This window comes from Macaca nemestrina, chromosome 10 (assembly GCF_043159975.1).
Source record: "Macaca nemestrina isolate mMacNem1 chromosome 10, mMacNem.hap1, whole genome shotgun sequence".
Classification (NCBI taxonomy): Eukaryota; Metazoa; Chordata; class Mammalia; order Primates; family Cercopithecidae; genus Macaca; species Macaca nemestrina.
Genome location: NC_092134.1, coordinates 131891140 through 131917469, shown reverse-complemented (window position 1 = coordinate 131917469; position 26330 = coordinate 131891140). Strand labels below are relative to the sequence as shown.

Genomic DNA, 26330 nt, shown 5'->3' with positions numbered 1-26330 from the left:
GTGAAAAATGGAAATCTTCTCACTGGGAGTAACTTCAAACTGTACATCTTATGGTTCATTTTGCCTAGAAGGAACGATGGCTTCAGATAAGGTTCTGTATCAATTCACAGTTAGTGCCTGATGGTTTGGCTGGGTACTCAGGGGCTTTGAAAGAATAAGGTTGCAGAATTAATATCAAGGAGGTTTGGGAAGGGGTATGAGGTTACGCCTCTCAGAATAGACTCAGAGTATGAAGGATACTTGTTAATCCATGTGAATACTCTCCACTGAGGAGGAGGCTTGTTCATTGCATTTTTTGTTTTCCTGTTACATAATAAACCCGAATGAAAGCAGTCCTAAATAAGCGTAAGCAGTTATCCTCACCGATTTGCTAACACAGTTTAGCTTTTCTTGTCTGGATTAATTCAAGGCCACAAAGAAAATATAATAAACTCTTAAAAGTATTATAGAATGCATATGCTGCATTCTTTAAACAAAATGTAGTAAGAAATTTTCAATATAGAAGCCAAAAACTGATCTATTCTCATAAAAATTTTAAAACACTGTACTGAATAACTCCTAGACTAAGAAAAAGTTGTTCCCACAATTATCACTATGTAAAAATGAGAAATAATGAGATCATTAAATTTCAAAAGCTGTTGGGTTAAAATAATACCCAAAGTAAAAATGTAGCCTTTAATGTTTTATTTGTGAAAAAAGACTGAAGATCAATGAATTCCTTTATATTAATTTAGTTTAAGAAGCTAGATAAAATTAAAATAAATCCAGAGAAAGAAGAATCAATTAATAACAAAAACAGCAATTAATTAAACAGAAAAAAGTACATATAATCAGAAAAGCTGAGTCTCTTTTTTAAAGTACATTTAATGTAACTTTGACAAGCTTGATCAAGTTAAAAAAGATACATGCAAAATTAATTAAAAGTAAAAATGCTACACATTCTTCAGATGCAAGGGTAGATTAAAGTTATATACATACACTATTCACAGATTAAATCGACAAATTAAAAATTAATATGAAATATATGATTGTCTAAAAAATACTATATTAACTAAGAAGAGTTAGAAATCCTAAGTCTCAAAATCAGAGAAGAAAAGAAAAATATGGTCAAACAAGTAGTCTTAAATAGGGAGCAAGTCCAGAGAATTTTACAGATAAATTTAACTACTTCTAAGAAAAAAACACTTACATTACAGACAAATTTAACCACATTGTTCAGAGAATAGAAGATGAAAAACACTAGGACTCATTCTATGAAGCTAGCATAAAGTGATTCCAAACAAGGATAGCACCAAAAGGAAAAATATGGGCCATCTCACTTAAGGATAGTGATGTTAAGGCCAAATATAACCATGTATTTAAATAATGCTGTAGCACAACCATACCGGATCTAGTCAATCAGCACTCACACCCATTCCCACCTCCTTTGTTGTGCCTGCCAGTGCTTCAAAGTCTGGAAAGCTATGAACAACATTTTTTAGACTTTCTTTCAATTATGTTATTGATGTAAATGTGGAACCTATTAAATTCAATAGCATGAGATGTGGGAAATAAAAACAAAGCAGGGGCTAATTTCTTGCTGGTGTTTCTGCTGATGAACAAGATCACAGATTGTGACTTTTACTTGTTCTTTTGGATTACTTGTTCCAATAGCAGCTGGCCACCATATTGTAAGGAGATTCAGTTAGCCCTATGGATAGTTCCACATGGTCAGAAACTGAGGCCTCCTAGCAATAGCCAACACCAAGTTCCCAGCCATGAGAGTGAACCATCTAGAAAACAGGTCTTTCAACTCTTGTCAGGCCTTCAGATGATTGTACTTCCAACTACCATCTTGACCAAAAAGATTTCTTTATGGATAGATGGAGTATCCAGTGTCTAGTCACCGGCTTCATTATGGTGATGGTGGCATGAAGACAAAGACACCTTCTGGATCCCAGGAGCACAACAATTTCAGTGTGATCTTCAACACAAAGGTATCAGTCAAGAACCCCAAACTTCCATTAATCTAGCCTCCAGTGGATTTTATATTCCAATTATTTTTCAAATTTGCACTTTGCACAATAGCATATTAATCATAATTTTTTTTTAGATGGAGTTTTGCTCTTGTCTCCCAGGCTAAAGGGCAATGGCACAGTCTCGGCTCACTGCGATCTCCGCCTCCCGGTTCAAGTAATTCTCCTGCCTCAGCCTCCCAAGCAGCTGGGATTACAGGCACGCACCACCATGCCTGGCTAATTTTTGTACTTTGAGTAGAGACAGAGTTTTGCCATGTTGGCCAGGCAGGTCCCAAACCCCTGACCTCAGGTGATCTGCCCCCTTTGGCCTCCCAAAGTGCTAGGATTATGGGCATGAGCCACCATGCCCGACCTGAACATAATTTTAGATTCATCCTATGCTATCCTCTTTACACTTTTGTTTCATTTTGTTTTGTTTTGTTGATATTTATGTTAACTTCACTGCCCAATACAAAAACTAGAATTTTAGAACACCTCTTCATTTTAATACCCAAATGTCATAGACCTTGAATATCTCTCAATACAGCATTTTTTGAGTAGTATTTATGTAAGGAAAATGTATATTTATGTACTTTCCAAAGCAGTTCTACAAAGTTAAACACAAATCAGTAATGTATATGGGATCTTATTGATCTATATTTCCTCCCACTTTTGGAATTCTGTTTTTTAATTTCATCATTAAAATTGGAATAAAATGATGTCTTATTTTCTTGACTTACAGTTATTACTTTGTGAATGAAGCTGAGCATCTCTATAAAAGCATGTTTTGTATGCATTTCCTCATCAAGTGCTTGTTCAAATATTTTGCTCATTTTTTTGTGTTCTAATTAATTTGTGATAGATATTCATATATGCTTGGCATTAATACTGTGTCAGTTATAAGTGTTTAAAATATCTTCCTCCAGTCATTTTTATTTTAATTTTCTTTATGGTGTTTTAATGAACAGAAGTCCATAATTTTAGTGTAGGAGATTTTTAAATTAATTTATTTTTCATTACACTTTTTTTTCGTATCTTTTAAAATAAATTTTGCTGTGATAGCCTCCAAGATGGCTTTTGGTGATTATCACATTCTGTTATTCATGCCTTTGGGTATTCTCCTTCCTTATTATATCAGATCTGTTTTATGTGACCAATGGGGTAGAGCAGAAGTTATGGTGCATAACTGCTGAGTGTAGTTCATTAAAGACATTACTACTTTTACTTGTTCTTTTGGATTACTTGTTCCAATAGCAGCTGGCCACCATATTGTAAGGAGATTCAGTTAGCCCTATGGATAGTTCCACATGGTCAGAAACTGAGGCCTCCTAGCAATAGCCAACACCAAGTTCCCAGCCATGAGAGTGAACCATCTAGAAAACAGGTCTTTCAACTCTTGTCAGGCCTTCAGATGATTGTACTTCCAACTACCATCTTGACCAAAAAGATTTCTTTATGGTATATTGAGGAAGAAAAGTCATAATTTGCAAAAGATGCTTCCTTATAAATCTTCCAACAAACAAAATAGTACAGTCTCTGAAACAATAAATGTTTGTGTAATGAAGTGTGAAGAAAGAAGAAAATGAATAACAAGTGAAAGAATGGAACAAAGAGAGGAAAGGTGCATTCTATCATTAGTGGAAAGGAGGAAACTAGAAGATTGATTAAAGGGAAACAGGTATCTTTCCATTTCTATGAACCTCTATAACATAAGGGTTATGTGTAAATTACAGAAAGAAATTATCATTTCAGAATAGGTTTCAATTTTAAAGACATCACTGAAAAAAGTTCTACTCATAGGTAAATCTTATTCATCTCACATATTGAATTCCTGCTAGTTTCACAGATAACATCATTCCAGCCCCATCCTATAGGTTTCCAGAAGACTATTGAAGCACATTTCTCTGCTGAATGACTGGGCTCATTTGGGTGCCAAAATCTAAACAAAAAAAAAAGGAAGGTAGACATCTTCAGTGAATGCATGGTGAATGATTAGAAAGTATAAACCTTTGGAGTGAACAGAGTGGGATTTAGGAAGAGAGAACATTCCAATGATTGTTCCTCCTTCCCATACTGCCCTCCTCAGATCCTTAAGTATGGACACATACTTTTACACTTGCTCCTTTAACATTCTCCTGGCAAAATTTTATGAGATGGTTTATTCTTAGATCTTTCCGCTGCAATCATCTTCCTCTTTACAGAGCCTTTATCCTGGCTGGGGTTATTAAATAATTCCTTACTGACATGAAATAAAGAGGCTATCTCCTTACATCTGTATATTCTTATCATCTTCCTAAGCTTCTTTATTCTCATGGATCTGCCTTAAGTGAATGTTAGGATGCCTGAGTCTGGATGTAAAAGTTACCCTGCCTCCAGGGAATACATTCTGGGTAAAGAGTGGGAGGTTGGACATAAATTTTGGAATTACAAGACCTGTTTTTGATACTCACTCATTTTGATCTTGGGCAAGTAATTCAATCTCCTCAAGTATTAGATTCCTCATCTTTAAAAATAGGAATTATAATAAGGTCCCTAACTAACCCACGAGATTGTGAAAAAATCAAATAAGATAATGTATAACTGAATTCTTTTTTAAAGCCACAAGTAAATAGTATTATTATGTAATTTTTCTACTAAAATTGTACATAGTTCTGACCCAGATATTTTAAGTTTTATTAATTAGAGATCAGTTTAAGTGTCTACTTGTGTTTAGAAACAGCAAAATATTATAGTTTAGAGCACCATCTCTAGAGTCAGATAGACAAGGAGTTGACATCCAGTTTTTCATCTTATTAGTTTATTGATTTGGGGCAATTTATTTAATTTTTCATCCGTAAAATTAGTTCAGAAAAAGAGATGTTTTCATGAAGTTTAAGTGAGATAATGCATATCCTTAGTAACACTTAATAATTGTTAGATCCTATTATCATAATTATCAATATTAACATTATTAGTCACTCCTAACAAAATTTCCCTAGATTTTCTATGTAAACAAGGCCCCAGATCTGCACTCACCTGACATTTTTCTTGAAAGGTGTCTTATCAATCCATTGCCAATTATTATTACCTTGTGGGTCTGAAAGCCCCAGAAAATAAGAAAATGACTCATTCAGCTGCTGGACAATGAAATTCTGCATGAAGGAAAAAAAAAAGGAGTCAGACTTTGGTATTTCCAGATTGAACAAAGTAAAGTTTCCTTATAGCCTTCAGAGCTATTCTATAGAAGAAAACACAAGGTGCAAGGATCTGTCACATGATGGTCTACTGACCAGGAGTACAGGCCAAAAGTACTAACATCATTACAGGGAAGAAACAGTCCTAATACAGGAATTCCTGTCTCAGAATTTCATTCTTTTCTTTACCAAGAAACAGAATGGTCTTTAAATATACATACATTTATTTTTGTGTTTTCAATCTTTTTTTTATTTTATATGTTCAGATGGTGTAATGGCTAATTCTATGTGTCAACCTGACTGGGCCAAGGAGTGACCAGATGAGAGTAAGGGTGTTTTCAGATGAGACTAGCATTTGAATTGGTAAGCTCAGTAGTAGATTGCCCCCACCCCAGTGTGGGTATGCATCAGCCAATCTGTTGAGGGCCTGAATAGAAAAAAAAGGCAGAGGAAGGAGGAATTCATCCATTTTTTTGTTTCTTCCTGGCTGCCTGCTGCTTGACCTGAGACATCGATCTTTTACTATCCTTGGACTAGATTTACACCATTGGTTCCCCTGGATTTCAGGCCTTTGAACTCAAACTGGACCTACACCACCGGCTTTTCTGGGTCTCCTACTTCCAGATGGCAGACTGAAGGACTTCTTAGCCTACATAATCATGTGAGCCAATTTTTTCATAAAAATCTCTTCATATACACATATGTGTGTATATATATATAGAGAGAGAAAGTTTTTCTGGAGCACATTGACTGCTAAGATGTGTTCCATATTAATTTCCTATTGTTTTTCAGTGAAATTGCATTGGGGTTCTTAAAATACAAATTTGTTTCTCTACTCTCCTGAGTACTTTTTCCCTGGAAAGTAGCAAATTACTAACCATCATTCTCAACAAACTATCACAAGGGCAGAAAATCAAACACCACATGTTCTCACTCATAGGTGGGAATTGAACAATGAGAACACTTGGACACAGGGTGGGGAACATCACACACTGGGGCCTGTTGTGGGGTTGGGGGCTGGGGGAGGGATAGCATTAGGAGAAATACCTAATATAGATGACGAGTTAATGGGTGCAGCAAACCAACATGGCATGTGTATACCTATGTAACAAACCTGCATGTTGTGCACATGTACCCTAGAACTTAAAGTATAATTAAAAAAAAAAGAAAGTGAGTAGCAAATTACTTGGAAAAGTTAAACATAATAGAGAGCTCACTAGGTTTTAACTATAGTTGATTTATTTATTTCATAAAAAATAATTATTCTCATCTTTTCAATTGAGCTTCTAAAATACCTTTAGCTATGTCCAGATTGTTTTCCTATAAGTAATTTTATCAAGGCAAATGGAAATTAATTTTGAATTGAACCTGAAGGCTTAATGAGTATTTGTTGTGTATTGCCCTGAGGCTTCCTGACATAACCTAATATTCCAGGGTGGGGAGTAGTGCTTCTCAGTCAAAAATGTTAGGAAAGTTTTCCTGGTATTAATTTGTATTTTTAAAAATACCAGCTCTGGCCGGGCGCGGTGGCTCAAGCCTGTAATCCCAGTACTTTGGGAGGCCGAGACGGGCGGATCACGAGGTCAGGAGATCGAGAGACGATCCCGGCTAACACGGTGAAACCCCGTCTCTACTAAAAAATACAAAAAAAAAAAAATAGCCGGGCGAGGTGGCGGGCGCTTGTAGTCCCAGCTACTCGGGAGGCTGAGGCAGGAGAATGGCGTAAACCCGGAAGGCGGAGCTTGCAGTGAGCTGAGATCCGGCCACTGCACTCCAGCCTGGGTGACAGAGCAAGACTCCGTCTCAAAAAAAAAAAAAAAAAAAAAAAAAAAAAAAAAAAATACCAGCTCCAAAGAACAAAGCCAGACACATCACATTACCCAACTTTAAACTATACTATAAGGCTACAGTAACCAAAACATTAGAGTACTGCTACAAATATAGACACATAGACCAATGGGACGAAATAGAGAACCTAGAAATCAAGCCAAACACCTGTAGCCATCTGATCTTTGACAAAGTTGACAATAGAAAGCAATAGAGAAAGGACTCCCTATTCAATAAATGGTGCTGGATAGCTGGGTAATCATATGCAGAAGAATAAATCTGAACCCCCTACCTTTCACCATAGACAAAAATTAACTCAAAATGAATTAAAAGTTTAAGTATATGACCTCAAATATAAGAATCCAAGAACAAACTCTAGGAACCACCATCCTGGACATCAGCCTTGGGAAAGAATTTATGACTAAATCCTCAAAAGCAATTGCAATGAAAACAAAAATTCTCAAGTGGGACCTAATTAAACTAAAGTGCTTCTTAGTAAAAGAAACTATCAATGGACCAAACAGACAACCCACAAAATATGAGAAATATTCACAAATTACACATCCAACAAAGGTCTAATATCCAGAATCTATGAGGAACTTAAATAACTGAACAAACAAGAAACAAGCAACACCATTAAAAAACGGGCAAAAGACATAAACAGACACTTCTCAAAAGAAGACATATAAGCAGCCAACAAACATCTGGAAAAACGCACATCTCTAATAATGAGAGAAATGCAAACAAAAAGCACAACGAGATACCATTTCACAGCAGTCAGAATGGCTATTACTTAAAAGTCAAAAACAGCAGATGCTGGAGAGGCTGTAGAGAAAAGAGAACACTTATATACAATGCTGGTGGGAATGTAAATTAGTTCAGCCTCCATGGAAAGCAATTTGAGGATTTCTCAAAAAACATAAAACAGAAGTACCATTCAACCCAGAAATCCCATAACTGTGTATATATCCAGCAGAAAATAAATCATCTCACCAAAAAAAGTATGTACTCATATGTTCATTGCAATAGTATTTCCAATAGTAAAAACATGGAATCGACCTAGGTGCCCATCAATGGTGAACTGGATAAAGAAAATATAATACATATACACCATGGAATACTATACAGTCATTAAAATGATTTAAATCATGCCCTCTGCAGCAACATCAATGCAGCTGGAGGCCATTATCCTAAGTGAATTAACACAGGAACAGAAAACCAAATACCACATGTTTTCACTTATAAGAAGTAGGAGCTAAACATTGAGTACTCATGGATATAAACATAGCAAAAATAGACACTGGGGACTAGTAGAGGAGGAAGGGAGGAGGAATGGAGTGGGGCGATGGTTGAAATACTAACTATTGGTTAGTACCTGGGTAACAGGATCACTTGTACCCCAAACCTCAGCATTGTGCAATATACCCATATAACAAACACGAACATGTACTTCCTAAATCTAAGCTAGAAGTTGAAGTTTTTTTTTAAGTACATGCTCCACTGATATCAGTAAGATGGCAGAATAGAAAGCCCCACGCCCTAGTTCCCCCATGAAGACACTGACTTAACAATATATGAATCAAATTGCCTTTGTGAACTTCAGAAAAATAGTTAAAAGATTGCAGCCCCACTGGTAAGACCAAAGCTGAGAAAACTGGCATTGAAACAGGTAAGAAAGTTTGCTGCATTTACTTGCCACAGTCCTTCCTCATACTGGCACACAAAGCAATAGAGAAAAACCTCCCATCTCTAAGCATCTCTCTTGGAAGGGAAAGAGAAGAATGAAACCTGCATCAACTTTCTGGCTTTCCAGGGGACTGCCTTAGGGAATGGTTTCTGTTACACCTAATTCAGACTGCTAATGGGAAACACAACATATCTGGGAGACTTGGTGGCTGCTGAGAACAGAAGCAAGCATGGCAGCTTATTACTAGAGAGACTGGTACTGCATATAGACACTAGGTAAAACAAGGGAATACGAGCTCCTAAAAATGAAACCCGTGTAAATTACTTTATCTGGAAAAGTAAACACACAGGTCCAGAGAAGATGCATCACCAGAAAAAGTTTGAGAGACTCCTAGAATCTATGCCCAGCTAATTGGTGAAGGTCTGTATGAAGCCAGACAATGAACACTAGAATAGGTGTTTTTTTAATGCCCAAATGTAAACAAAAGATCTCAAGACATACAATGAAACAAAAAAAAAGGCTAAATTAAAGGAACAAAATAAATTGATTTATGAATAACCTGACAAAGACTTCAAAGTTACGATCTTAAAAATCTCAATGAGTTAAAAGACAACACAGATGCAGTACTAAACAAAATCTGGAAAATGATGCACAAACAAAATGAGAATATCAACAGATAGGATCTATTGAATTTTAAAAATATATATACTGGAACTGAAGAATCCAATAAATGAACTGAAAATCACTAGAGAGGTTCGGCAGAGGACTTGATCAAGCAGAAGAAACAATTGGTGAACTTGAGGACAAGTCATTTGAAATTTTCAAGTCATAGGAGCAAAAAGAAAAATGAATGAAGAAAAGTGGAGAGGGCCTAATAACTTGTGGAAACCATGAAGTGGACCAATATAGGTGTTGTGGGAGTCATAGGAGGAGAATAAAGAAAAAAGGGGGAAGAAAATCTATTTGAAGAAATCATCACCAAAAACTTCCCAAATTTCATGAGAGAAATGGACATAGAAGTTCAAGAAGATCAATTACAACCAGAACAAATCCAAAGAGACTCATACTAACATGCATTTAATCAAACTGTCAAAAGCCACAGAGAAAGAATGTTAAAAGCAGCAAGAGAAAAGTGCTCTCATGTACAACCAAGCTCCCATAACTGTCAGCAGATTTCTCAGTGAAACCTTGCAGGACAGAAGGGATTGTTATGATACATTCAAAATACTGAAAAAAATAAAAACAGCCAACTAAGAAAATTGTATCTGGGAAAGCTATCATTCAAAAGTGAAGAAGAGGCTGGGTGCCGTGACTCACATCTGTAATCTCAGCACTTTAAGAAGCTGAGGCAGGTGAATCACTTGAGGCCAGGGGTTGAAGACCAGCCTGGCCAATATGGTAAAACCTCATCTCTACTAAAAATGAAAAAATTAGCCGGGTGTGTTGGCACACGCCTGTAATCTCAGCTACTTGGGAGGATGAGGCACAAGAATCTCTCCAGCCTGGGAGGCAGAGGTTGCAGTGAGCCAAGATGACACCACTACACTCCAGCCTGGGTGACAGAGGGAGACTCTGTTTAAAAAAAAAAAAAAGTGAAGAAATTAAGAATTTCCCAGATAAACAAAAGCTGAGAGAATTCATTGCCACTAGATCCACCCTAAAACAAATACTAAAGGGAATCCTTTGAGTTGAAGTGAAAGACTGGTAGATAGAATCATGAAAGCAGACGCAAGATTTCTGGTTAAAGTAGATATACACATAAATACAGAATACTGTAATATTGTAATGTTAGTGCATAAATCACTTTTAATTCTCATACAGAATTCAATTGACTTGTCCTCAAATTCACTGATTCTTTCTTACATTCTTTTAATACATTTCTTTAAAAATGTATTAAAATAGCTATAAAATCTATGATAATGAATGAATGATGTAAAAATAACTAATTTGCGACACCAGTAACATAAATGGGGATGGGGGGATATTTGAAGGAATAGAGGGCTTTTTGTATACAATTGAAGTTAAGTTGTTTTCATCTTAAAGTGGTTCTATTTTTAATATCTTTAGTATGTTTTATGTAATCCCCATGAAGATAACAACAAACAAATACTTATAGAAGATACACAAAAGGAAATGAGAAAGGAATCAAAACATACCACTCCAGAAAATCAATGAAACACAAGAGATAGCAGCAAGAGAGGAACAAAAGGACAAAATACACAAGATATACAGAAATACTGAGCAAAACAGCAATATTAACTCCTTCGCTATAAAGAATTGCTTTAAATATAAATGGATTAAACTTCCCAAGACCTAGATTGGTGCAATGACTAATAAAAAACAAGATCCAACTATATACTGTATACAAAAGACTTTCATTAGCTCAAAAGCACTCACAGGCCAAAAGTGAAAAGAAAGGAAAACATATTCCATGCTAATGTTAACAAAGAGAGAGCATGGGTCACCATATTTATATGAGACAGATAAAATTTAACTCAAAAGCTGCCCCAAGAAAGAAAGAAGGAAGATATGGCAATTATAAACATATATATGCACCTAATATCAGAGCACCTAAATATATAAGGCAAACATTACAGAAGTGAAGGGAGAAATAGACACCACCACAATAAGTGGGAGCTAAGGTATGAGTAGGAGACATTGATAAATGCTTATCTAGAGTAAGTAAGAAAAAGGAAAGAAGATTCAAATGACTAAAATGAGATGTGAAATAGAAGATATTACAAAATATCTGCAGAAATAAAAGGATTATAAGAGACTACTGTGAACAATTATATGCCAACAAATTAGGTAACAGAAGAAATTCATAGAATTCTAGAAACATACCACCTGCCAAGACTGATTGATGAAGAAATAAAAATCTGAATAGATCAATAACTAGTAGGGAAATTAATCTGTAATCAAAACCTCCCAACAAAAAAAGTCAAGAATCGGAAGACTTCACTGGTGAATTCTACCATACATTTAAAGAAGAATTAACACTAATCCTCCTGAAACAATATCAAAAAATCAAAGAGGAGGAAATCTTTCTGAACTCATCTGATGAGGTCAGCATTTTCCTGGTATCAAAACTAGAAAAAGATACTATGATAAAACAACAGGCTAATATGCCTGATGAAGATTGATATAAAAACTCTCAGCAGAATACTACAAACCACTCCAATAATATACTAAAAGGGATAAACACAATGACCAACTGGGATTTATTTCTGGAATGTGAAAATTGTTCAACACATGAAAATCAACGTAATAAACCACATTAAGAGAATTAAGAACAAAAACCACATGATTACCTCAATTGGTGCATAAAACCCATTTGACAAAATCCAACATCCTTTACTAATAGAAACACTCAGCAAACAAGAGAAGGAAAGTATCAACAGAAGGAAAGTATCTCTACACGATAAAAGTCATATATATAAAGCCTACAACTAACATCATACTCAATTTTTCTGTTTCAATAGGTTTTGGGGGAACAGATGGTGTTTGGTTACATGAATAAGTTCTTTAGTGGTGATTTCTGATATTTTGGTGCACCCATCATGCAAGCAGTGTACACTGTACCCAATGTGTAGTCTTATCCCTCACCTATCTCCCACACTTTCCCCTGACTCCCCAAAGTCCATTGTATTATTCTTATGCCTTTGCATCCTCATAGCTTAGCTCCTACTTATGAGTGAGAATATACGATGTTTGGTTTTCCATTCGTGAGTTACTTCACTTACAATAATGGTCTTTAATTCCATCCAAGTTGCTGCCAATGCCATTATTTCATTTCTTTTTATGGTTGAGCAGTATTTTGTTTTATATATATATATGTGTGTGTGTGTGTATACATATATATGGAGTATATATATGGGAGATATATTTATATATATAATATATAACATTTTCTTTATCCACTCATTGATTGATAGGCATTTGGGCTGGTTCCACATTTTTTGAATTGTGCATTGTGCTGCTATAAACATGCATGCACAAGTATCTTTTTCATATAATCACTTTTTTTCCTCTGGATAGATACCCAGCAGTGGGATTGCTGGATCAAATGTAGTTCTACTTTTAGTTCTTCAAGGAATCCCCATAATGCTTTCCACAGTGGTTGTACTGGTTTACATTCCCACCAACAGTGTAAAAGTGTTCCCTTTTCACCACATCTATGCCAACATCCATTATATTTTGATGTTTTGATTATGGCCATTCTTGCAGGAGTAAGGTGGTATCTCATTGTGGTTTTGATTTACATTTCCCTGATCATTAGTGATGTTGAGCATTTTTCCATAAGTTTTGTGGTCATTTGTATACCTTCTTTCGAGAATTGTCTATTCGTGTCCTTAGCCCACTTTTTGATGGGATTGTTTGTATTTTTCTTGCTGATTTGTTCGAGTTCTTTGTAGATTCTGGATATTAGTCTTTTGTTGGATGTATAGATTGCAAAGATTTTCTCCTACTTTGTGTGTTGTCTGTTTACTCTGCTGATTATTTCTTTTGCTGTGCAAAAGCTTTTTAGTTTAATTAAGTCTCAACTACTTATCTTTGTTTAGGTTGCATTTGCTTTTGGTTCTTGATCATGAAGTCTTTGCCTAAGCCAATGTCTAGAAGGGTTTTTCCAATGTTATCTTCTAGGATTTTTATGGTTCCAGGTCTTAGATTTAAGTCCTTGATCCATCTGAGCTGATTTTTGTATAAGGTGAGAAATGAGGAGCCAGTTTCATTCTTCTACATGTGGCTTGCCAATTATCCCACCACCGTTTGTTGAATAGGGTGTCCTTTTCCCACTTTATGTTTTTGTTTGCTTTGTTGAAGATGTTTGACTGCAAGTATTTGGCTTTATTTCTGGGTTCTCTATTCTGTTTCATTGGTCCATGTGTCTATTTTTATACCAATACCATGTTGTTTTGGTGAATGTAGCCTTATAGTATAGTTTAGAGTTAGGTAATGTAATGCCTCCAGATCTCTTCTTTTTGCTTAGTCTTGCTTTGGCTATGCAGTTCTTTTTTTATTCCATATGAATTTTAGATTTTTTTTTCTAGTTCTGAGAAGAATGATGGTGGTATTTTGATGGAAATTACAATGAGTTTATAGATTGCTTTTGGCAATATGGTCATTTTAACAATATTGATTCTAACCATCCATGAGCATAGGATGTGTTTCCATTTGCTTGTGTCATCTGTGATTTCTTTCAGCAGTGTTTTGTAGTTTTCCTTACAGAGGTCTTTCACCTCCTTGGTTAAGTAAATTCCTAAATGTTTTTGTTTTGCAGTTACTGTAAAAGGGGTTGAGTTCTAGATTTGATTCTCAGCATGGTCACTGCTAGTGTATAGCAGAGCTACTGATTTGTGTACATTAATTTTGTATCCTGAAACTTTGCTGAACTCATTTATCAGTTCTAAGAACTTTTTGGATGAGTCTTTAGGGTTTTCTAGGTATAACCATGTCATCAGCAAACAGCGATGGTTCAAATTCCTCATTACCAATTTGGATGCCCTTTGGTTTTTTTATCTTGTCTGCTCTGGCTAGGACTTCCAGTACTATGTTGAATAAAAGTGGTGAGAGTGGGCATCCTTGTCTTGTTCCATTTCTCAGGGGGAATGCTTTTAACTTTTCCCTGTTGAGTATAATGTTGGCCGTAGGTTTGTCATAGATGACTTTTATTACCTCAAGCTATGTCTCTTCTATGCTGATTTTACTGAGGGTTTCAATAATAAAGATATGCTTTTTTGTCAAATACTTTTTCTGGCTCTGTCGAGATGATCATATAATTTTTGTTTTTAATTCTGTTTATATGGTATATCACGTTTATTGACTTGCAGATGTTAAACCATCCTTGCATCCCTGGATCATACTAAATTTTGAGAAATTAAAAGTGTTTCCTCTAAGATTCAGAACAAGGCAAGAAAGCCCATTCTCATCACTTCTTTTCAACATAGTACTGGAAGTCCTAGCCAGAGCAACTTGGTAAGAAAGAGAAAAAAATTATCCAAATCAGAAAGTAAGAAGTAAAATTATCTCTGTTCACAGATGACATAATCTTATATGTAACGAACCCTAAATATTCAACAAAAAATCTCTTAGAACTCATAAGCAAATCCAGCAGTTTCAGAATGCAAAATCAGTGTAGAAAAAAATAGTATCATTTCTAAATACCAAAAATAAACAATCTAAAAAGAAACTTGAGAAAATAATCCCATTAAAGGCCGCATGTGGTGGCTCACACTTGTAATCCTAGCACTTTGGGAGGCCGAGGTGGGTGGATCACTTGAAGTCAGGAGTTCAAGACCAGCCTGGCCAACATGGTGAAACCCCGTCTCTACTAAAAATACAAAAAATTAACTGGGCTTGGTGGCACATGCCTGTAATCCCAGCTACTTGGGAGACTAAGGAGGGAGAATCATTTGAACCTGGGAGGCAGAGGTTGCAGTGAGCCAAGATCACACCACTGCACTCTAGCCTGGCAACAGAGCAAAACTCCATCTCAGAGAAATAAATAAATAAATAAATAATAAATAAAGTAGTATCAAAAATAATAAAATTCTTAGAAATAATCTTAACCAAGGAGGCAAAGCACTTGTACTATAAAAACTACAAAACATTGATAAAGGAAACCAAAGAAGCCACAAACCAATGGAAAGACATCTCATGTTTAATGATTGGTAGGTTTAATACAGTTAAAATGCAATCTAAAGAGTCAACGTGATCCCTACCAAAATCCCAATGTTATTTTTTGCAGAAAGAAAGAAAATTCTAAAATTCATATAGAATATCAAGAAATCCCTAATAGCCAAAATAACCTTGAAAAAGAACAAAGTTAGATGCCTCACACTTCCTGATTTCAAAACATGTTCCAAAGCTACAGTAATCCAAACAGTGCAGTGCTGACATAAAGACAGACATAGAGACCAATGTAACAGAATAGAGAGTCCAGAAATAAACCCTCACATATATGGTCAAATAATCTCCAACAAGGTGCCAAGACCACACAATGGGGAAAGACAATCTCTTTAACAAATGGAGCTAGAAATACTGGATATCCACAGGCAAAAGGACCAAGTTGAATCCTTACTTTATGTCACATACAGAAATTAACTCAAAATGTTTTAAAGACCTAAACAAAGGCCTAAAACTGTAAAACTCCAGGAAGAAAACATGAGCAAAAAGATTCATGACATTGAAATTGGCAATGTATTGGATATGAAACCAAAATCATGGGGAGCAAAAGCAAGAAAACAGACAAATGGAACTCCATCAAACTAAAAACTTCTGCAAAGCAAAGGAAACAATTAATGAAAAGACAGCGTATGGAATAAAAGAAAATACTTGCAAATCATATATCTGGTAAGGGGTTAATATCAAGAATATATAAGGAACACCTCCATCTCAACAACAATAAAACAAATAACCCATTTAAAAAGTGGGCCAAGGACTTGAATAGACATTTCTCCAAAGAAGATATACACATTGTCAACAGTACATTTTAAAAGTTGCCAGCCGAGTGCAGTGGCTCATGCCTGTAATCCCAGCACTTTGGGAGGCCAAGGTAGGTGGATCATGAGGTCAGGAGTTCAAGACCAGTCTGGCCAAGACGGTGAAACCCCGTCTTTAATAAAAATACAAAAATTAGCCAGGCATGGTGGTGGGCACCTGTAATCCCAGTTACTCGGGAGGTTGAGACAGAGAATTGCTTGAACCCAAGAGGCAGAAGTTGCAGTGAGCCAAGATTGCGCCACTGCACTCCAGCCTGGGCAACAGAGCGAGACTCTGTCTCAAAAAAAAAAAAAAAAAAGTTGCTCAACATCACTAATTGTTAAAGGAATACAAATCAAAATCACAATGAGATATTACTTCACGTCCATTAGGATTGCCAGTATTCAAAAAGCAAAACAGAAAAGAACAAGTGTTAACCAGAATGTGAAGTGAGACCCTTGGGTACTCTTGCGGGTGATGTTAAATGGCACAGTCATCATGAAAACGGTATGAAGGTTCCTCAAAAAATTAAAAATAGAACTAACATGTGATCCAGCAATCCCACTTGTCGGTATTTATCCAAAGAATTGAAAGCAGGAACTCTAAAAGATTATTTGCACATCCACATTCATTGCAGAATTATTCACAATAGCCACAAAGCGGAAGCAACCTAAATGACAACTGACAAGTAAATGAATGGAAATGTGGCATCTTATGTGTTCTCACCACAGAAAAGGAGAAAAAGAAGGCTAAATATATGAGGTAATAGATATATTAATTAGCTTGACTGTGGTAACCATTTCATAATAAATTTGTATATCAAATCATCACAGTACACCTTAAATATATGCTACTTTTGGTGGTCAGTCACACTCCAATAAACCTGGAAAATAAGAAATCAAATAAAACAAAGAAACAAAAAACAAGTGTGAGAGACACATACAATGGAATGTTATTCAGCCCTAAAGTGAAAGAAAGTCCTGTCTTATATGAGAACATGGATGAATCTTGAGGATATTATGCTAAATGAAATAGATTATTCAAAAAATGACAGATACTATATAATTTAACTTGTACACAGTATTTAAAAGAGTCTAACTCATAGAAACAGAAAGTAGAGGAGTGATTGCCAGGGCTTTCAGGGATGGGGAAATGGACAGTTGTTATTCAATGGGTGGGGAGTTCCAGTTTTGCAAGATGAAAAATTTCTAGAAATCTGGTGCCCAGTAATGTGAAAATAGTAAATGCTACTGAACTGTACACTTAAAAATGGTTATGACAGTAAATTTTGCGTTATGTGTTTTTTCTACAATTAGATAATTTATTAAGTAGAAACAGTACCTGCTCTGCTTCTGTGTTGAACACAACCAAATGTGCTCCCATCTCAACACAGTTCTGCTCACTCTTAGACCAAACGTTCTTTTCACTGGAAATGAAGTAGCAGCTGGAATCAAATGACTTCCAAGAAGCTGGGCAACATCCCCAGGCTATTTTTGTGTTACATGAAAAAAAAAGAGTGAGTGAAAGATGTGATAAATAAGATTAAGGATCTGTGGTTGCTTTGTAGAGACAGTCTCTTAATTCATGTTTTTACTGTTTCCTGAATTATATAATTTGAGGCCCTAGAATTGATTTCAAATAAATATTCTTTAACATTAAGTCCTCAATATTTACTAAAGTTTACCTGCAGTATTTGTCTCCATTTTCTTTTTTGCAAAAAAAAAAAAGTCATTATTGAGTTTTGTTTTTCATGTCCCTTGTACATTATAAGCACCAAGTCCTCTTAGAATTTTAAATGACTAACACGGACGAACCTAGAAACCCAGTTCTGCTCAGTAATCTTGGGCAAGCCACAAAGCCTTGGGTTTTCAAAATGATAACTATTCACAGGTTGGTTATGAGAAATAGAATTATGCCTCATTAGAATTCTGGCTCCCCCATTTATCATGTACGTCTTCAAGCAAATTCATAACCTTCCTGAGCCTCAATTATTGCATCTCTAAAATGGAAATAATAATAGTGCCAACCTCACAGGGGTATTTAATCACATAATATGTATAAAGCATTTTAAAAGATGCGTAACATAGAATAATTGCTCAATAAATGTTACCTATTACTAATTTTCACACAGTATTAAATGCTTAAGAATCTTAAACAATTAGCAGTTCTCTCCCCTTACAAGTACCAGTTTGTCACTCTTCTAGGATTGAAAAAATCCATAGCTAGACATATATAAATCGACTGATATATTTTGATTATACTTATAATCAATATGATTTTGATTACATATAATTTAAACAAATATATATGCATGCTTAAATAGTAAATTGTTTAGATTTGTTTGGTTTTGAAATTTTAAACAGCAATTATGATATATGTGATCTTCTTGGGCTTATTTTTTTGTTTTGCATTGCTAATATTCATCCATGTTATCACACATAGTTCTATTTTATTCATTTTTTACATTATTATATCATTACATATTAAGTGATTAAAAACCAAAAAGCTTATTCTTCCTTTTATAATATTATAAAATGAATAAAATAGATTAACCATATCTATATTATTTGCATATTGGCTGCTTTTAGAAATATACCTTAATTGTGCATTCTGCTCATTATTAATGATTGCTTTAATATGTCTCAAAGTGTGTATTAACATATGATTTGAATTTTGAAAGTCAAATTTGACTGACTTTGCCAATTGAGCTATATACACCAAACATTTTTTTATAAGTTGAACATGTGAAATTGCCAGCTCCAAGGCCAACAAAAAATATTGTCAGCTGTGATCAGTAAAAGCATCTGTCAAAAAGGTATACTAACATTAATAATATTTTATTTTCTCAATTTATGCTGAGAATAATGAGCTGATCAAGTCACTTTGCAAGTGTAGAAAGTAACAGATGTAAATCGCAATCATTTGATAAGCCTTTTTAGAACACTTTTGGTATACTTTTGAGAAAGTAAATAACTACTGACTGAGAAATAACAAATCTTTTGCAAAATTATTCTATAATATTTCTTATTCTTTACTTTCTATAACATTGGGAGTAACCTGATCAAATTCTCAGTTTACAAACCATTATAAATAATTTTTGACAATAGATCACTATATCATCTTAAGCAGACAATGCTGAAAGAATATCAAAAATTGAGTGACATTCAAGCAAAGCCTTTTTCATTCTTATCTACTGACTTAGGTGAGCAAGATTTTTTAGTTAATGTCATTAAATTGGAAAATAGGAGCTGAATTGGTGTTGAATATGTTAGCAATAATATTATAATTACATTTGATAGCATTTTTTCAAACTTCCACTCATCTCATTAAGATTTAGACTTCCAATAGTTTTACTTAATTATTGATGATTTATCAAAATCTATCATAACTTTGTGATGTTTTGACATCATGTCCTGATAATAATTATGATAGTAAATCAATCCAGAACACATTTTATAACACACGAAGCCTAATGGTCCACAGGAAATTGAAATATTAGGCATGTTTATCTACATATTTTGGCAGATGAGAAAAGTATCATGTAAATTTTAGTTCAAGGAGATAGAAGAACGATGTAAAACATCCAACTGTTAAATAATATATGTTTAGTTTTGTTTTAATGGATGATGGGGGTTAGCACTTTGTAATAGTATTTACACACAAGTAAATACATTTTAAGAGAGAAATAACAGTTTTGTTTTTTAAAGTCAATATTTACAATGTTCCAGAAATTAAAGCTTTTGCTTCCATAGCATGATGAAAATTCTGATGTCAAATTAAACTGTATCGGAGGGTACATACGTTTTCAGAATCCTTTTTGGGGATTGACAAGCAAAACAGTTAAAAGAAAACTGGCCTAGGCAGAGTGCAGGGTGATTGAGGGAACTCTAGCTCTTCCTATGCTCCACACTCCAACTGCAACTGAGTGGGAAACAAACTGAACAAGATACAGTGTGGATTTAAGTTATTTTTTAACTTTAATCAAAATGGAAATTTTGTGTATGGACTTTTATTTTTATTTTTCATTGTAATGATGATTTGAAAGAATGTTGTTAAAATTGGAGCATTTTTATTTACTGACATGGTATTATACAAAATAATTGTATTTTATCACATAAGATTTTCTGTAACTTTAAGTAGTTGTATTGAACAGCTTGACTGGTCATTTACATTGGATATACTTAGGGGGCAAATTAACAGTCTCTTATGCCAGATGGATATGGAGTTAATTTAATTAATATCCATCTCTGTCCCATTTCAGGGCATTCGGAAGGCAAAAGCTAAGTGCCCATTGTTGCTTCCAGGAAAATATCCATTCAAATGTTACTTGTTGAAGCAGTGTTCCACATAGGTAGGAAGAAGACTATGCACTTCACTTCTCTTTCCCTTTTTCTTTTCTTTTTTTTTTTTTTTTTTTTTGACTGTCCTAAATTGCTTATTAGGTATGAATTTTACACACTTTACTTATATTAACAGTAACGGTGGAGCTGGAGAGTATTGCGCATTCTCCAAGCTGCCTGATGAGAACCACAAATAGTGTGGTGGAACTTCTGGCCCCTTCCATGGCCACGGCTCTTTCAACCTGCAGATGTCAGGCCACGCATCTCCCTGTGCTTGTGGACTGGTTTGGTGTCAGGATTTCTTCTGATAGCTTTATAGAATGCATCAATGAGGATAACCCCCAAAAATTTTTATGTGGAATCTTCACCAAGGCAGTAAGAACTCAGGACTCTTAGAGACCCCCAGGGGTATCCAGCTGGCTCCTCTGCAACAGACTGAAGGCTTGGAGCAAAATTTGGCTGGTTAACACCATGATAGACAGGCTTGCCGTAAGCTGCACCCTTAGGAACTGGGTGTTTTGGGCCACCACGGCGAACACGAATCCTATATATAAGTAACCTTGGTTGACCTTGTAGCCCAGTCGGCCCACTTTATCAGGCCAGGTGGGGTGGGGAGCACTGTAGAGAGCAGAGAGCTGGCAGTACTGCCCGTAGCAGACCCTCAGAAGCAAGCTCATGACATCAGACTGCTTCTTTTTCCATAGCTCGTGGATGTACTTGTATGCACCCATCTTGACTTACCTGATGGCTGCCGCCAGACGGAAAGGCTCTTACCCTTTTCCATGAAGCTGACTGATATGGTTTGGTTCTGTGTCCCCACCCAAATCTCACCTCGAATTGTACTCCCATAATTCCCACGTGCTGTGGGTGGGACCCTGTGGGAGATAATTGAATCGTGGGCGTAGTTTCCCCCATACTGTTCTTGTGTTAGTGAATAAGTCTCACAAGATCTGATGGTTTGATAAGAGGAAACCCATTTCACTTGGCTCTCGTTCTTCTCTTATGTGCTGCCATGTGAGACGTGACTTTCACCTTCCACCATGATTGTGAGGTCTCCCTACCACGTGGAACTGTGAGTCCAATAAAACTGTTTTTTTTGTAAATTGCCCAGTCTCGGGTATGTCTTTATCAGCAGCATGAAAACTGACTAATACACCAACCATAATCCTAAATTCAACTCCGCCAACTCTCCACATATGAAGTTAACAACAGTATATTTTGGACAGGCATCAGTCTCATCCTGAACCAATTTGACCAGGAATAATGCTAGTATTTGGGATGGAGATGGATAGTATTAATTGGAAACCTTAAATATTGAAAAAAATATTGTATGCATTTGATGGAGGGTGAGAGGAATGTAAAAACTGTAAGAATTGTTATGAATAATTTCCAGGGTTGGCCTGAGCAAATTACATGCATGTAGGTTTATAATATTTACCAAGCTCAAGAAGTGTGAAGAAGGAATTGTTTTGGGGGCATGTCTAGAGCCTGACATGAACATGTATGTTTAGAGAAATTATGAAAATATCCGAGCAGAGACTTTCATAAAACATACACACACAAATGCACAATAGAATAACCAATCTTGAGCTCAACCCTGTTCTCTCCCTGAGAAAAAAGAAAGTCTATGTAAGCATTTTAAAGCTTTACCTGTCACCTTTGTCCCTTCACTGAAGCAGGTGAGACTTGAATGATATGAGTGTAGTTCAGACAGCGTTTTGCCAGTTTCGCCATATGTAAAACGGTAAGTTACTGGGAAGGAAGAAGAAGGATTAGTGTCCATCTATGATTTTGCTCTAAAGCCTTGAGCTCTATATCTGTACAGTGCTGGCTTACCTCTGACCCCCACCACTCTTTCTCTATGCAAGCCCAATAAAAACCATGCCAAATTATTATTTGCTTGTATTCATTTATCTTACTTTTTTAAAAAATATATATCCCCCATTTTCACCTCTAGAATTTAGACTCCATACTCGAACAGAGATTCTGCCAGTTTCCCACAACAATTAATCACAAACACAACTTAAAGGTTTCAAAACATCTCATATACCCCGTAAATATATACACCTACTATATACCCACGATTTTAAAATAATAATTTAAAAATATTTTATTATCAAAAAAGGAGGAAGTCTGAAGGTGAAAACTGATCTTTTCTTTAATCACAAACACCTAAAAGGGTAACTGTCACAAAGTCATCAATAAATATTTATTGACTCACTGGATATCTGCTTCTCCTTAGCCTTAATAACCTTGATGCAAGCACACAGGTTATTTTGATGTTTTCTAAATAATTCTAGCTGCAGGTAGCCACACATCAACAGACGGGCTAAGTAACAACCAAGGGGAAATTTTAAACATTTATAAAAATATTTTTAATGTCTCAAATGAACATTAACTTTTATGTTAATGTTCACTTTCAGCAAGACCTTTTATCTCTCAGGATCTGATCTGATTCTTCACTCATTTCTTTTTTGTCCTTCTATAACTAAAGTTCAATACAGTCAAATCTTTCTGCCCTGCTCTTAGTTCATGTTTTGAGATCCTGAATTTGTGTTTCTTTTTATGAAATATCTATTCTTAAACCCCTTCTCTCCTGCACTTGATTCTGAAAAGTAAAACAGATTCTAACTTTGGTGATAATTACTTGTATTTTACTAAATATTGTGAGATTTATTTAAAACTCTGAGGGAGCTACATCTATGACCTGATTGACAGGGGAAGTCACTTTCATTCCCTCCCAGACTATTCAACAACTATTTTTTTTTTTTTTTTTTTTTTTTTTTTGAGACGGAGTCTGGCTCTGTTCCCCTGGCTGGAGGGCAGTGGCGCGATCACGGCTCACTGCAAGCTCCTCCTCCCGGGTTCCCGCCATTCTCCTGCCTCAACCTCCCGAGTAGCTGGGACTACAGGCGCCCGCAACCGCGCCCGGCTAATTTTTTGTGTTTTTAGTGAGACGGGGTTTCACCGTGTTAGCCAGGATGGTCTCAATCTCCTGACCTTGCGATCCGCCCGCTTCGGCCTCCCAAAGTGCTGCGATTACAGGCGTGAGCCACCGCGCCCGGCCGCTCAACAACTATTTTTAACCACCTTATCAATGAGTAGAAATCCAAATTGTGAATCAGAGAGGAAAAAGGTCTTTAAGACTTCTCACACAATGAACTTGAGACATGTATTTGGAGGCAAGCAGAACAGAGAAGAAATATTGTATTCTCTTTATCTCCATCATTTCATTTGAATACTTTATCCTCTCACATTGGAAAGGTTCTGTACATGAATCAAAGAATCTAATATAGAATATCACAATTATGACAGCAATTAGAGTTGCACTCCCAATACAAGACTTTTGTGACTAGGGAACACATGATTACCAGTGAATCCAGTCCTGAAAGATGGTGCCTTAGATGATGGCTACAATGAACAACATGGATATATGAGGCCATGATTCAGAAAATGCTCATAAAACCAGGTAAACTAAATCCACAAGAATTCAATTTTCAAAAGATAGAAGAAGAACAACAAAGGGAAAAGGAGAAATCAAGGAAAATGTGACATTCCAAGTAAGAATTGATGTATTAATGGGGCAGAGGAGAATATATCCTAGGAAACGTGTATGGAATATTCAAGGGAAAAGAAGCAAAGATAATGCACCTCAGGGCAGAACTTACCCACACAGCTCACAATGAAGCAAGCACTGAGGAGTGCAATGGAAATCCCAGCCACAGACCAGAGTTTCAGGGACCACCAACCTCTTTTCTCTGTCCAATCAGGAAGACAACAAACACAGTTACCAGGGGGCCGGGGAGCCAAAATCCCCAGGAAGCTTACAGCAATGAACAAACTAGATGAAGAACCTCAGAGCAGTTAAAAATCTAAAGCAAGAAGAGAGCTTACAAACTCCCTCAGAACAAATAACCAGGTAGTAGCTCTGTGGCCCCAAAGAATACAGGTAAAACATATGCTCAACCAACTGGAATTTCCATATTTTTATTCTTTCCTCTTAACTATTACATGTTTCATTGATTTTCTTTCTCAAAACATCACTTTTGTCTCCCATTTCTCATATCCCTGTATTGATATTTGGTTTCTTCAGTATATCCAAGAGATATCTGCACTCCCATGTTTATTGCAGCACTATTCACAGTAGCCAACATATGAAATCAACCTAAGTGTCTATCAACAAATGAATGGATAAAGAAAATGTAGTATAATATATACAATGGCATATTATTGCCCCATAAAAAAGAATAAAATCCTACCATTTGCAACAACATATATGGAACCAGAGGACATCATGTTAAGTGAAATGAGCCAGGCACAGAAAGACAAATATTGCATGTTCTGACTCCTATGTGGGAGCTAAAAAAATTGATCTCATGGAGGTAGTGAATAGAATGGTGGCTACCAGAGGCCAGGAAGGTTAATGGGGAAGAGAAGATAGAGAAGGGTTGCTTCATGCCTACAAAAATACAATTAGCTAGAAGAAATAAAATCTAGTGTCCCTTACCACAGTAGGACAACTGTAGTTAACATTTTTTTTTTTTTTTTTTTGACGTGGAGTCTCACTCTATCACCCACACTGGAGCATAATGAGGCAATCTTGGCTCACTGCAACCTCCACCTCCCAGGTTCAAGTGATTCTCCTGCCTCAGCCTCCTGAGTGGCTAGAATTACAGGCACATGCCACCATGCCCAGCTTATTTTTGTCTTTTTAGTAGAGATGGGATTTCATTATGTTGGCCAGGCTGGTCTTGAACTCCTGACCTCAAGTGATCCACCCACCTCAGCCTCCCAAAGTGCTGAGATTACAAGTATGGGCCACTGAGCCTAGCCCAACAATCATTTATTGTATATTTCAAAATAGCTAGAAGAGTAGATTTGGAATGTTCCAAACACAAAGAAATGATAAATATTTGAGGTGATGGATAATCTAATTTTCCAGACTTTATCATTACACATCATATTCTTATATCAAAATATCACATGGAGCCCATTAATATGCACAACTGTTTTGTATCCATTAAAAAAAATTTTAAACATTATTGATGGACATGCAAAGAGTTGAAGCTAAAGTCAAATTTTCACGCATTAAAAATGGGAAGCTTTTTTCTTACAAAAACTTAGAAAAGCAAGTACAAAAACAAACTCAGGGTAATTGGAAAGAATACTGCTGCCTGGATTTCAAGATTAGTCAAAAGACTTTCAAGAGCAGATATCTAATAATCAATTATTTCCCTGATTACCTTCTATCATGTAAATCTTTTCTGTCTCCCTAAACTTTCAATAAAATCTGATACAAACCTCGCAAAAAAAATTTGCTTTCTTATTCTTTCAATTGCTTATGGCTCTGGCTCTGAAGAATGACTCTTTCTTTCAAATTCCTTTCAGTCTACTATATTGGTCCAATCACTAGCTCTTCAATCTGTTCTTTGTCTACTTCTTCTCTCTGGGTGATCTTATTTCATCATACACTTCCACTTTCCTCTGAAACAGAGGAAATACTCACCTGTACTTTGAGGTTGCAGCTCTTGCATCATTATGCAGGCTCCCTGTGTTGAGAAGGTCCAGGAACCTTTTGTATCTCTCGCCCAGAAGATGCTGCCCAGAGACCCAGCTTCATTTAAAAAAGGTAGAGCTCAGGGACAAACTGCTACACACTCTCATAGGACTAAGAGACTTCTAACATTAAGTGTACCTCAAAAGAAGAAGTCACAGTTACAACTAAAGTTTCCAGTGATTTTGAAACATGGGATTAAAAAAAAAAAAAGAGGAATTGAGAAACATTGAAAACCACTCATGAGAACTTTGACAAGAATACTTAGAT

At 35.9% G+C, this 26330-nt stretch overlaps 1 protein-coding gene and 1 pseudogene across 1 annotated transcript; both read right to left on the bottom strand.

Moving 5' to 3' along the window:
• Nucleotides 1-1139: 1139 nt before the first annotated feature.
• LOC105499870 (C-type lectin domain containing 6A) lies at nucleotides 1140-26169 on the bottom strand. Its single transcript, XM_011772693.2, has 6 exons — nucleotides 26013-26169; nucleotides 24175-24264; nucleotides 22157-22258; nucleotides 17508-17653; nucleotides 5013-5128; nucleotides 1140-3936 (listed from the first exon to the last, which is right to left on the bottom strand). The coding sequence occupies exons 1-6, from the start codon at nucleotides 26041-26043 to the stop codon at nucleotides 3792-3794; spliced, it is 630 nt and encodes a 209-aa protein (XP_011770995.2). The 5' UTR covers nucleotides 26044-26169; the 3' UTR covers nucleotides 1140-3791.
• On the bottom strand, nucleotides 20631-21237 carry LOC105499869 (large ribosomal subunit protein eL15-like; annotated as a pseudogene).
• Nucleotides 26170-26330: the final 161 nt, after the last annotated feature.

What these genes read in the sequence shown, in the direction of transcription:
- LOC105499870 (XM_011772693.2), bottom strand. Translation starts at nt 26,043, where the DNA reads ATGATGCAAGAGCTGCAACCTCAAAGTACAG. An exon ending in GCTGCAACCTCAAAGTACAG is followed by an intron (nt 24,265 to 26,012) that starts GTGAGTATTTCC and finishes CTGATTGGACAG; the next exon opens with AGAAAAGAGGTTGGTGGTCC. An exon ending in TCAACACAGAAGCAGAGCAG is followed by an intron (nt 5,129 to 17,507) that starts GTACTGTTTCTA and finishes TCCTTCATGCAG; the next exon opens with AATTTCATTGTCCAGCAGCT.